Source organism: Pleurodeles waltl, chromosome 2_2 (assembly GCF_031143425.1).
Source record: "Pleurodeles waltl isolate 20211129_DDA chromosome 2_2, aPleWal1.hap1.20221129, whole genome shotgun sequence".
In the NCBI taxonomy this organism is placed as follows: Eukaryota; Metazoa; Chordata; class Amphibia; order Caudata; family Salamandridae; genus Pleurodeles; species Pleurodeles waltl.
The window spans coordinates 304,705,273-304,719,194 of record NC_090439.1 but is presented as its reverse complement, the minus strand read 5'-3'; the positions used below and the strand labels follow the sequence as shown (position 1 = coordinate 304,719,194).

Genomic DNA, 13,922 nt, shown 5'->3' with positions numbered 1-13,922 from the left:
AAGCATTGTCAAAGCTGATATGTCTGGGTTTATGCTAGTGGAAGTATTTAGTAGTAATTGGGTAACTTTGTGTATGTTGCCCCTGGGTGCCCTACAAAGAACCTCTAATAATGAAGCACATATTGGGCTACATCAGTATGGAAGATGGGACTAGGGTCCCCTTACTGTTCAAACTACATTAGAATAAATAGAATAATTAATCTGAACCACCAAAGGAGAGTGTTATGAAAAGGACTTAGGGGTGTAGGTCTGCATTATAAATCGTGAAATTCAGACATTAACAGCAAGCTATTGCACAATAGATAACTTTGACCAAGGGTCTATATTTAATTGCATTTTTAAGAAAGCCTATATGTGTAAATGTCTTTGTGAAAAAGTGAAGTTGTTAAATACAACACATCATGACGACAGCAAAGTAAAACAAGTACACGTGCAAAGGTAATTAGTGAGTAGCACTGTGTGTTTATGACAGTCTAAGGCATCCAAGCAGCAGCACTTCCTAGACAAAAAAGCTGTAAACCAGCAATTAAAATGCCATTGTGTCAGCACTGCAAACACCTCAGTGAGCATAGACTGACTCTGAATTAGAGCTGCACACCATGATGTATCTGCAGTCTAATAAAAGGACAACTTGATATTGTATAACCAAACTCTAATAGGACACAAATGGGCAATGTGACCATTCCTTAATGGACAGCCCATCCAAGCACAGGCAAACCATGAAAAACACGTGGTCGCCAGTGGCTGAATGTTACTGATACAGACCTCACTGTCTCACTGCTCCTTATTGGTCTGTCTGTGAGGATTGGTTGCATGGGGTCTTGTATACTGCTGTCAGTAGAGATCAGTGAAAGGAGACAACCCCACAAATCACTTCAGTGCAACAAAAACATTGGAGAATGTTTCTGAATCCGTCCTTAACAAGAAAATGGGGATGGCGGAAGAGCCAGACAATATCCCCAGTGGAAGATTTGCATTACCTTCGCATTAGGTTTGCTGCAAGGGTGCTGTGCCCATGTTCTTAAATTCCATAACTGACATTTAGATGGCAACGGGGAATAAAAAGCAAGAATTCAACTCTGCAGGACACACTTTTTTCAGAGCTTGTGTTCTGTTTGTCACACACCAAGACAAAGGCACGTATAGCATATTTCATTTGGCAGTGGTAAACTGCAGGCACTCTTAACTCTTAACATAATCCAAATTATTCAAACTGATTTTCCCCTATATGTCTTTTTGTAATAGGCCTGTCTGGAATTTCAAAACAAAACATCACCTGGTTCATTTTGTAGGCTACAATTCCATTCTTTAAAAGGAAACTACTACTGCTACCACTACTGGCTGTTTTTGTAAAGCGCCATATACTGTTGTGTAGCCATTTTAGGTATAGCTCCATGCACGTTATTTTAGCATACTAGGAGTGCTTCTGTGCACTTTAACCCAGATATATTTTATTCAGCTTCGTTTATTATTATTACAATAGCCACTTTCACGGTCTTGTTATATTTTCTCTCAATCTAACTGTTTTTGCTTACGTCAGCACTCTGTTCTCAAACAAGACATTCTTGCTCATTCTGTGCTTCGTTCAAGGCTGTAGTAAGATAGGTTGCCGGTGAACGTGGTGTTGAGTTTTGTCTCTGACATTCATAGAAAACACACATCCTTACGTAGGGACGTTTTCTCAGAACATCAGCTGTTTTATTATAAAAACACTTCCCTGCCCCTTACACGTTAGAGGAAGATTCCAGCCAGGGAACCACAACACTATGCTGATTGCTGAATGCTTTGCTACAGTTGCTTATGCTGACTTCAGGCCTTTGCTCAGGTATGGGGGATGATGTCTTCCCAGGGGGAACTTGAAGGGCAGAATTAGAGCTTAACCCCCTGTGCTCTATTATAGCCTACGTAGGAATTAGTCTATTAACTCTTGTGACAATATGGTAGCGTTATTTCTATGCTTTACTCTCCTTGTCACAATCTTAATCTTGTTATGCTGTATTGTCCTGGTTATTGCAGCCCATGCTTTGCTATCTAAGATGCAGTTGCTTTATTAAAACATTATTGAAACATATACAGCCTCTGTTTGTCAATGTGCATATGAGACTAAAGTAACTGAGAGAAACGGAGGAGACCTGAGTGACCACAGTTTGCCTGAGAAATCAAGTATGTCATGCACTCGGCTGCCCAATCATCCCTGCCTTTGGGTAGAGATGAGGCACTGTTAGTTAGCCGGAGCAAAACCTGGATTGAGCGACAGGCGTCACCTGTAGTGGGTTAGAGTCAGTCCCCTAAACCGCAGGCGATCCTGCAGCTCAAAATCCAGTTGTTTCATTAGAATAATGAGAGCCTATGCGACAATACCAGACATGGTCCCACAGTGATTTAAGTTTACAAAAGCAACTAAGAAGTCGAGGTTCGCAAGAGACCTACATATTCTGGTGAATGGTTAAGTAGCACCCATCCATTCAACTTATGCAGTTGCAGTCTCAATTTATCGCATGAAAGATACTGTGACGTAAATCTGAGGGAAAACAATTTCACAAAGTCAAATGAGATAATAGAAAAACAAATAAATAAGAGGACCCTAAGAAAAAAGCTTAAAAAAATGCTGCCAGGAAAGGCATTTTATTTAACAATTTAAGTTTTGCAGCTTCATTCTAAAAGTATTTGATCTTTTTCAAGCCCCACCAAAACATTTGACTTAATCTAAATGCCTAAATGCCTGTTAAAATTTTTCATCCTCAAGCTCAAACACTCTGTTTCCGTAAACCATTGCACTGCGCTTTAACACAAGCAAACCAAGCTCAGATTCAGCTTTGTGAACCAAACAGCAGACTTTGCTTCATATGCTAGGGCTGTGTTATTTACCCCAGATACTCCAATAACAATAGCTGGATTTCGAACAGAATTTGCTCAACAAAACCCTTTGTAAGACAACTGATTGTAAAGCATAAACAAATCAACAATCTGCAATTTGAATTGTTTCTCACAAGTGAAGTTTCTCCCATTGTTCTCACAACATGACGACCCCTGTTTTATAAATCATCTTATTGACTCACTTCTATGTGCTTATTGTGTTCCTTCCTGAACATTCAGGGCATTACCAGCTCTGTGTTACCTTGGAGGCTACCAACAACTGCAGTAGAAAAAATATTTATAAAAAGCCATGACTTAACAATCATTGGCAAAACCATTAGGTCTAGCATTGAGCACCAGCCTTTTCTCGTTGCTTGATTTTACCATGGTTATTGAAAACTTTATTATCCAGGAAATCACCAGGTCCTTCTAAAAAACAACTGGCTAAAAACAAGAAATATTTTGAATCTCAAAAAGCACATATTGCGTAGTAGTTTCTGGTTCTTCTGTAGACTTCTTTGGATGTGGGTGTATGTGCGCTTTTTGTGAAACGGGAGAATGCTGTCACTCACAGTGAAGTTAGCTAATGGCTGAAGAGGGCTGACTCACTGTTCTATGCTGTATGCTGTAGTGGGCAGAAGGAAAATGTGAACTACACATTATCAGCCCAATGAATGAAGCTGGCTAGCTGAAAGTCCCTATAAGTTAGAATGCTATATATGATTTTTGCAAAATCAACAGCTCTTGGCTCAAGACAGACCTAAAAAAGAAAAAAAATCTTTACTTGCACTCTGACAGCTAACTAATTACAACATGTAACATTAACTTGCCCCTTACAAGAAGCATCTTCCTGTCATGTAAAAAGCAATCTACAACTTGTATTAAAAAAGATAAATGTCAATTAAAAATGAACAATCGCTTCATGTGGAATGGTGAAGTTAATAATCTGCTCATCCTCCGATCCTGTAGTTAATGATGAAAAATAAATCACTGAACGCCATCATGGCCAAGGCAACTCATTGTGTATATATTTATTAATAATATATAGCTTTGGGCTGCTGGCACGTGAGATGCTCTTTACAGTTGTCATGTCAAAATTGCAGCTAAAATGTACACACTGGAATGAAAGGCTGTGCCATACAAAATGTAAAGAAAACACTATACCCCCACAAAAGTTAAAGGTTGCCTTGTTTCACACAGCAGTTATCAGTATACGTATGTTGTATAAGCATGTTTAAATGTGGCAACATATGTTTATTGTAATGATCATGACTATAAGCTTACAAAACAATTATTTAGATAACCTTCAAAAAGGCCATCGGTTTGGTTCATAACCTGAGCTGCCATACATCCTGACAACAGCGATGGGCCAGGTCTTTTCTGTTTTTTTTCCTAATGGACAACGGCAGATCACTGCAGGCCTTTTACTCCCAGTGACTATGGCCTTAGAAAAGCTATTTTAATTTAATGTAAATTATATTTTAAGCCAGTGTGGTGCTTTGTAAAGCACAATGATAATGAATGCACTTTCCTGTTTTATTGTTTTAAGTGTAAACTTTTATGACCTATGGTCGAAATAAAGTATGATTTGATTTGAGTTGATGGGCAAGGTACAAGGCAGCTTCCCTTACATTGCGGCAAGTATGAAAGGTTTCAAAAGCGCCATTCAAGCGTAGGCCTGCAAGCACAGCAAATACCTTATCCCCATCTGCTAAATCCATTGCAATATAACCCTGAAAACGCGCTTAAATCTAATCTTCCGTCCTCCCCCTTCCTTTCCAAACACTGCCAGCATCTAAATGGGCATGCCAGCACCCAATAACTGCAGCTCGAGCACGTGTTTACGTTGGTTTTGTCCAAGGACCACTCTTGGCATGTCCATTTGTTCACGTGCTACTCCCTCAGCCGAGCTCCAGTTCTATAATATCACAGCGCCACAGGCTTCTGGGTGGAGTGCATATATCGAATCATAAAAAGGATTTATAATTCAAGCAACATATTTCATTACACCCAGACACTCTTTTCGGAAGTAGGAGATCTGAAGGCCCAGCACTGGAGTCTTAGCACAGCAATACCAATGAAAATACACATTAAAAACACCTCTGAAAATGTATATTTTAGAGTGAAGTATACTTAATGAATTGCACAGTCGACGGACTGAGGCCAACTATTTCACCTTAACAAATCTGGAAACTAAATTAGAAGTGGATTCTATGCAATTTGTATGCTTGAAAGCCCAAATCACCGCCTTTTTTGCTGCTCTTTCAAACAGTTACTACTACAGTAAATCAGGGCAAGGTTGTTGAGACCTTGTGCCTACCGTACCTTCGCTGGTAGCTGCATTCTTGCACGCTTTGGTTGGAGTGTGATCTGTGCCTGAACTCACGTCGGATGAGATGCTCGAGCTGCCTTTGCCTAAAACACAACAAAAAACAAACGAGCGTCAGTGGATTTCATGGTCCCCATGATCTTTGCTTGTTGGTGACAGCTGAAATTTCCTGGACATTGGAGACAGAGTGCATACATACATGGAATGAAAACACACCTATAAAACAAGCCTAATGAGCTCACAATTTAGAGGCAACAGCAAGGAAATGGTGATAGGCCTCCTCCGTGCACATTGCACCTTTGTCTTTACCCCTTTAACCCAACCCACCCTGCTAGATACCCCTGACTGCCTCTGGAAAGCACCACTGTCCCAAAAAAAGCCTGTGGAAGAGCTCTTGGTTTTGTCTCTCCCCAAGGCACCATTTTTCAAATGCCTGCTAAGAAGGTGTGGAGGAAAGACGTACATTGCAGACTAAGGGAATAATAATGTGTCCTCAAATGTTTGGCTAAAAAAATTACAGCTGAGTTTCAGAAGTGAGAAATAACTGGTGTATGCTCAGCAGTCGGAGCAGGCCTTGGGCGCAGCGCTCTAATGAAGCACAGTCACACTACTTATTTGGCTGGTATGGAGCAAGTCTTAAGCGATCTTATACCTCTTTACTTATACCCTCCACTGGCCCCACCCGTCAGGGCTGCGTGCATCCCATTTGGGGGTAAGGAGTCACCCGCATGGGCTGGGTGGCACACTACATCCCCCCAACTTTAGTTCGATTCAGCACTAACGAGGTTGGGTGTTGCACATAAACTCTCTGAGTCTCTGGCTGGAGTTCGGGTTGGGCCAAAGGACGTATCATTGCTTCCTAGTAGGTATGGGTGGCTCTGGTGTTTCCTCTGTCTCTGCCCCAGTGGTCTATCTGGCTCTGGTGGGGATTCAGTCTCGCTGTGATGACTCTTTGGGTTGCCAGGATTTGGAGGTACCTTCCCCTGGGGACGCTACAGCAGCATCGGGCCATGGTTCTGTGTAGAATTATTCGGCTGGGTTCTTGATCCTTTTGACCCAGGACACATTTCTGACAGCTCTCTGCTTACCCCAGCGGGTGGTCACCGTGGTGCCATTTACTGCAGAGTCTACTTAAAGTTCAGGCTTGTGTGGCGTATGGAAGTCTCACCAAGTTGGCGCAGATGCAGTAGCACTCTGGCCTAACTTGTCATTGTTTTGGTTCCACCCCTCTAGGGTGTTTGTACTCTGGTGCTCTCCACCCAGGGTGGGTTGGTACAGCAAGGAGAAAAGCATGTAATGCATTGTGGAGTGCCACGCTATGCCACAAGGAACTTGTGAAGGGTGATTTTAGGGTTTCATCCTTTCTGTATTGCTATCCACAGCACTTTCTTCGTCATACACACAAATCGTTCCACATCTCCATTGGTCTGTGGCCACTAAAGGGTTATCTTCCAGTGTTTTATTCCTGAGCAGTGTAGAAAATCTTGGAATTCTGATCCTTGGAATGGTGGCCCATTTTCTGTCCTGATTTCCTCGGGATTTCTAATGCTGGGCCTACACAAGAGAATGTGGTCAACTCTGAAAGCACTACCACATGGTATTTTGACCGACCGCCCATCATTGCCATCATTACATGCCCATCTGGAAACCTGCCAAAGTCTAGACTCACACTGACCCAAGGCTTGTCACAGTGATCTTCAGTCACTGTCGGTACAGAGGCTTCTACGCTATGCTCATCATTTGGCAGGCTAGGCAGTGCTTGACTATGGTGTCAACGGTCTCTTCTAGCCTTGGAAACCACACTTTCTCCCTCAGACAAGCCTTTGTCTTAGCTGCTCTTTAGTGGCCTTCATGTGCTAGCTCTTTTGGTCTCTGAGCCAGGGAGGCTAGTAGCACCATCCGATTCCCCCTTAGCAGCCCTCCGTCAGGTGCTACGCTGAGCTAAGTTTGTATTTTTCAGAGCTGTGAGAGTCTAGCCTTTCTGAAGTGAACCCATTGATTGGCGACTATCAGGAATGTTTTCAAGAAGTCTTCTTGCAGGATTGAGATGGCTTTTAGGAGAACATCATCATCTGCTGTAGCATGGCTAATTTCTTGGAAGGTGAGTGCTCCTGGCTCTACTTCATGCGTGTGCACTGTCCCTAGGACTACATGACTGGCTTCCACCACTAGCTCTGTTGTTCTGTCAGGGCAAAGCAGACCATATTGGCCTTGTCCTGCTGGGTATCCTTGAATCTTTCAAATGATTCTGCCTCTTTAGGTCCCCACGGCCATTGAGAGTCTGCCTTTGTGAAGGCTCTGAGTGGTTCTGCGTAAGTCACGAGGCTGGGGATAAACCGGCTGCAACTTGTGGCCATGCCGAAGAACATGTGTATCTCCATGGCGTTCTTGGGAGCCAGGGATTGTCAAATTGGCTGCAATTTGTGTGGTTCCACCTAAATCCTGTCTTTGGTAAAGAATTCCGTTTTCGTCTCCAAGAACAAACATTTCTCCTTTTGTCACAATGCTGTGCCAAATTAATTATATTTCCCACAAAGCAGCAGGAACAAAGGCCACCTCACATAAAGGGAGCGATTAACAGTGCTTGACTCAGCTCCTGAGGAGGAAAGGGGTGGGGATGAAGGACCAGCATCAATCAATCAGCTGTCACAATGTACCAGGCATGGGCTAGCCCAAGCTGACTGAACAAAGAAGGAAACCCAGACAACTGGAGTCTACCCAGTAGGAGGCTTTCCTTTGGAGTCTTAGTTTGGAGAGGCCTTAGCAGTGATGCGAGCAAGGGTGGCAGAGCTGAGGTCCCAAGAAGAGATGTGTAAGAGAGTTGGGACAGGAGCGGAGAGGTGATGTGGCACCCCAGGATAGGCCAAAGGTGCCTCTCCTCTACAACCTTACTCCCTCATTTAAAAGGTCATGCACAAGTGGGAGAGCTCTCTCTTGGTTGTGTTGTTCTGTTGGAAACTGGGACATGAGGCAGGAGCCATGGACAGCTGGAAGGAGGAACCCTTTGATGCCCATCTCAACTAAGGACTCTGACTACAGTTGACCCTAGGACCAGTGAGGCTCGCCCCAGGACCTGGGAAGCTAAATGACTAGTTAGGGGAAAGAGTGGGCTTCTGCACCAAGGAGGAGAAAAGCTCCAGAGGAAACACAGGAGAAAGACTGGCGAGGGAGCCAGTGTACCCAGCTCCCTGCAAAGTTCACCACCTTTGAGGGCAGGAGGCCTGCAGATAGGGCTCCAGGTGGCTATTGCTCACCATCAGGAGTAGAGCGAGCCCAAGATCATCCAAAACGGCCAACAGGGCCCGAGTTATGGCATTCAGGAGATTGATCTCCTTTGACCTCTTCCCAAATGGATCACATGCGGCTCTGCCACTTCCAAGAATTACCCTTAAGGTGGGCCAGGACCCAGGGCTGGTGCAGAGGGTTTTATTAAAATTTTCTAGGGAGGGTTTGTGCATGGGGCCCACTCCCCAGCCTCTCCCAATTGCCGAGGACCCCATCCCGGAGTGTAATTATCAGATAGGGGGCAGGGACCACATCACTGACCCATGCCCAGCCCACGCATGCCACAGGTGAAGGGGGAGCACTGTCACAGACTCCCCCCATAGCGGTGGGCCTGGCCGCTCTCCGCCTATGTATGGATGTCTGGTGGGAGCAGACAACTACCGCCACAATGAAGGAGATCCCTGTCGGGCAGGGGAGGAGCCCGCAGGTCAGAAAGAGGTAGTCTCCCTGTGCTGCCCCTAATGTCTGCTGGCTGGCGTGGACCTCTGGTGGGACCGGACACTCCCAAAAAAAATGAAAAAGTTGTGCGGCACTCCTAGCCACGCCTGCCCGTCAGGGTAGCATGCATGACGTTTGGGGGTTATGGGTCACCCACACAGGCCCCTGCGGCTCACTTCAATAACAACACAGATGTTTCCTGGCCAACCTTGTATTACAGTTCGACATGCTTGTGAGACAGCACAGGTTTTGAGATTTATCTCTTTCAAGCTTTGCACTGGGGTGGATTACACCTTTCTTCAAACATTTCCCCGGCCACCATATCTCCTGCTTTGGTTTGGGATTTAGGATTACATAAAAGTAACTGAATTTTGGGAAAAATAAGAGGGCAAGGCATTTTTTCACAATTTCCTTGTTTATATATTTTTATTTATTGATTTGTTATAGATTAAAGGAACAGCAATGGCAACAAATATTATTCAGTACAATCCGTATTTTGAGTAACAAACTGTCAATACCAAGAAGTAAGGCATGTAATACCTACAGTATTAATGAAAAAAACAATAGAATCCAGGGAATAAAAGGTGATGAAAGAAGAAAGAAAAATAAAAGATCTCTCTCAAGGAATAATTACATTATGACTTTGTGATGAACAGTTGTACTATGCCCCTAGCTAAGGGACAGTTGAAGTCTTAACTTGCAGAATGACTTATGGAGTCGATGTACTTTTCGATGTTTCTCAAATGTCTACTGTTCACTCAGAGTGTCACAGATCCATGGAGAGATTGTATAGCCTCATGTGTTGTTAACACAGTGCAGATGTAGAAACAATGTGAAAATATTCTAGTCTAGTCTCCCATATCAAGGGGAACGTTCATCATTTTTAACTCTACCTCCATCACATGCACATCCCAGCAATCCGCTTCTCACACCCTTAAACCGTCTAACCCCAATGTCGTACAGTAATCTGCTTCAGCTCGGGTCCGCACCAAAAAGGATTTTAGCCACTCTCAGAGGCCTGGAGCAGCTGGAGCTTTACAGTGCATCACTATCTGGCGTTTAGAAGGATAAATGGACATTTTTTCATCATAGCATCAGCAATTTTCTCAACTTTGAATGGTCGGCTGAAATTCTATCTGGTTGTTAGAGCTTAAAAGTAATTTCCTTGTCTTTACATGGATATTATTTCAGAATTCATTTTTTCTGTATGCAGGACCACATTACTTGCTTTCATTCACAGTGGCATTAATTGATCCAATCCAGTGCTTAATTAGTGCTGATCTTTGCAGGTGGTGGGCACCAGACCTTATTTTTCATCATCAGATGTTGACCAGAGCAAGAGTGAAAGAGAAAGGCAGACAGGCAGAAAGAGGAGGGAAGAGAAAAATAGGTAACAGTGTCAGTGGGAGAAAGCAGAGAGGAGTAAAGAGACAGGAAATGGAAATGGAAAAAGTAAAAGACATGAAGTGGAATCAAGAGCACCCTGGGTTTGTGTTCAACAACCCTAGCAATAGGCAGCACCTGTGGCAAAAGTTCTAAGAAAACGTTTGGTCCCAGTGCTTATTTATTTATTCATGTTTTTATTTATTTACAATTTTTTCATAAATTAACCACTGGTGCACACCATGTGGATCTCAACAGATTAAACATTGGAAATTACGGGGAAATTAGTTTATTTAGTCTCCCAGAGAGGATCCCTCCATATCTCGAGTTAGTCACGTTAATGGGAGCTGGCGGGAGAACGTGCACAAATGCTGCCTGTGATGTGTTGAAAAGAGGGGCTTCATAATTGTCTTTTCTGGTCCTCACACGTTTACAAGACCATATATAGCAATCTTCCCTGTGCTGTTATGCCAGTCCTGCTAATACAAGACTTGGGAAGAAGTGTAAGAGGGTGAAATGCTCTCCACTGGCACCTGCTGTGATCTTCAGGACACCAGTTTGAATCTTGGTAAGGCTAACTCATCCTTCTACCCTTCGGAGGACGGGATCATTCACAAACATTGAATTGAGTAGCAGCAACACTTTTCAGTTATATTTCTTAGAAATTGCAGAAGTGTTCTATGCACCATTACGTAGAAACAATATAGTATGCTTTATTTATTGGGACATCCCAGAACCATACGAAAAGGGCGCCTAGATGAAGAAAGTGCTACAACGCCTAATCATATCTAAAAGGAACCAAAAATGCTGATAATACAACATTGCCAGTTGTCGGTTGGCAAAGTCACTATGTTCCCACACCCCAGGCAGTCCGCACACCATAGTTCTATATTGTCCATAGTCATTTTTCGGAGGACCGGGTCGCCTTTTCAGTGACACGATAACTGCGCCGATTTTTGCACAGTAATGAAATGGTGCATCGTCCCACCTGTCTGTGAACTCAAAAAACGTTATCTCAAGACATTCTTATCACCACTGTTTACGTGGAAATGGGTAAAATTTGGTATAAACTGCTAGTCATTTGGCCCCCTTCAGCGACTCACCACACGACCACTCCAACATGTTTTTCTTTTTCTTATAACGTTAGTATCAGTCTACACTTGAAATAAAATCACATTATTTGAGGGACCGCAGTATGTGTCTGGAATTCCCTGTACGTCAATAGTATGTATCACACAGGCTGTCATTCGGCAAAGGCCCAGAAACAGAGTCAACCTGTAAAGCAACAGCTGAACTGGCATGATCTCTATAGGAGTCTGGATTTTAGGGCCAATAAAAAGCCTAGCAGAGAACGCCACTACTCACACATAAAAGCTATTTTATTAGTCCTGTGTAATTTAATTTCACGCCTCATTACACACAGAACACTTGCTCAGAGGCACACATTTTCGTGCCAATGAGCAATTCGTCTCAGACTAAATGATTGCAGCAGCAATTACCGTGCTTTGCGCGCGCACGTGTTCTGAGCGCAAATTCCAAAACACTTGTTTTCTGACCTGTTTTTGATATTTGGAGTCAATGTGCATAGATATGCGCCAATGAAAATCCCAAAAGCAGCCCCCTAAAAGAGGTTAGGCTGCTGTTCCAAAACAAGCATTTGCAAAACCAGTAGGTGTCTCCTTTGCGTGAGCTATTGGCTTTGTCAAGGGCTGTTGTGCAACGTGGGTGAAGCTAATGAAAAGAAGAACTATGATGCGGTCCACATTGATCTTGTCATATCACTTATTTTTCTTTAAGCGCTGTTGCGTAGTAGCCTGTGCTGCTGTGCAATGTGTCTAAAAAGCACTGGGGGCGTAGGGAACAAAAGCAAAAGACAGTATATGGGGGAAAGTAACACCAGAGAAGTGCGTGGGAGGAAGCATCAAAAGACAGCAAGAGGAGGGCGTGGGGTGGCAGGAAGCAACCCAAGAGAGCCTTCGGGAGGGGAGAAGGAAGAACCAACAACAGATAGAGGAGGAGGGTGGGGGAAGACTCTACAGTGCCATACACCCTTCAAGAATGCATGGCTAAAAAAAAGTACCAGCAGCACCAAATGGTGAGTGGAAGGACACTGGTCGCAAACAGGAATCTGTGATAGTTCCATGCTCTAGGACAAAGACAGAAGCCTCTGGAAGAAACCAGGAGGAGGACAGCAGCCGGGATGAAACAGGAGGCATGACCAATAAGAAGCAAGGAAACAAGAGTAACGTGAAAGCAAACCAATGGAAAGTATTGGTAAGTAATGTGCAGGCTTTCATCCCGTTTTTAGGCTTTAGTTTTATTAAAAATAGATTTCGCTGATGGCACATTTGCACTGTTCAGGCAAAACCTAAACAGTTTAACCTTGATTACAACTTTGAAACTACTAATTCAATTTTATGCGAAGTTAAGCCGTATTGTTCATGTGCTATCTGCAGATGTGGCAGCTACCTCCCCTTCCCTATACACTTAGAAGTTTTGTGTCATAAAATTGGCAAGAACCTTATCGGCAAATCACCTTGAAGCTCCAGTTGCACAAATGACAATTTCCCTCTATTTGCCAACAGGATTCATCCCAGGTGTTATCTGTCGAAAACCTAAGTGGAATTGGCACATGGGCAAACGCAGTTTGGCAAGAATTTACACAGAGAACTGACATAGCACCAAGGAAGTAATCTGGGCCTTAAAGTTTGGGATCTGCTATAAATTCATTAGGTGTGAATCAACTACGGGCAGTCCTAATTTTTTGTTATACAGTGAAATCTACTTCAGAAATTGATAAACTAATGAAACCCATAAATAGCTTTTATTAACAATTTTAAATATGCAATGTGTTATTGGGAGGGGACAGTGAAGATCTGTTTCCACAACAGTACTGAAGTTCACAATCTTGTATTCGTGAAGTTGGTTCACTTACCCCAGCATCACCTGGAAATGAGGTCCATCTGCTACAAAGTTTTTGCACAATAAATTCTTCAGCAAAAAGTAAATTTTCTGCCGTTTCGTCTGGTAAAAAATAACCTGTCCTGCATATTGAAGCCTCTTTTTAGGTTTCGCCTGTGTCAATGCATGCATTAGTGCTTCTGCCCCACCCCACCCCTGCGAATGGCTTCTCCTCCTCCTACCCTCTTTTCCTGGTTGCTTATTCCCCTCCCATACCCGACCCCTGAGTGGTGCTTTTTTTCCATAGCCCAAGCTTACAGCTTATATATCCCTAGAGTACATGTCGTAAAAGTAGGAATTTCACTAAAGGCAGCAGAATGCCCACTACTAAGTGACCTTGGGGACAAAAAAACATTGAAATAACGTTCTAGAAAAAAGGCAGATCATTTCCTGCTAGAAAACACATTTGCCAATCTTTTGCCAATCTAACCTCACATGCACAAAAGCGCCAAAAATGTTGCCAGGTTTAGTTTGGACTGTAATGCCTTCTATTAAAAGAAGAACACTGTCTTTGACTACACGGGATCTAACCTATGATTTTTCTCAAGTTATACGTGTTGCTAATTCCCCTCCCATCCTCCACCTGTCTGTGGTGCTAATTCCCCGCCCATCCTCCACCTGTCTGTGGTGCTAATTCCCCGCCCATCCTCCACCTGTCTGTGGTGCTAAT

General features: G+C 43.4%; 1 protein-coding gene across 2 annotated transcripts in view; it reads right to left on the bottom strand.

Annotated features, from left to right (window-relative positions):
• Positions 1-13,922, bottom strand: part of FBXL7 (F-box and leucine rich repeat protein 7) — a 736,631-nt gene that overhangs the window by 524,637 nt on the left and 198,072 nt on the right. For both annotated transcript variants that reach the window (XM_069219769.1, XM_069219768.1), the window contains exon 2: positions 5,182-5,271. Coding sequence is in view for 1 of the 2 variants with exons in the window: in XM_069219768.1 (XP_069075869.1) it covers positions 5,182-5,271 (90 nt within the window). In the remaining variant the exon portion in view is untranslated. The remainder of the gene's footprint in view (positions 1-5,181; positions 5,272-13,922) is intronic.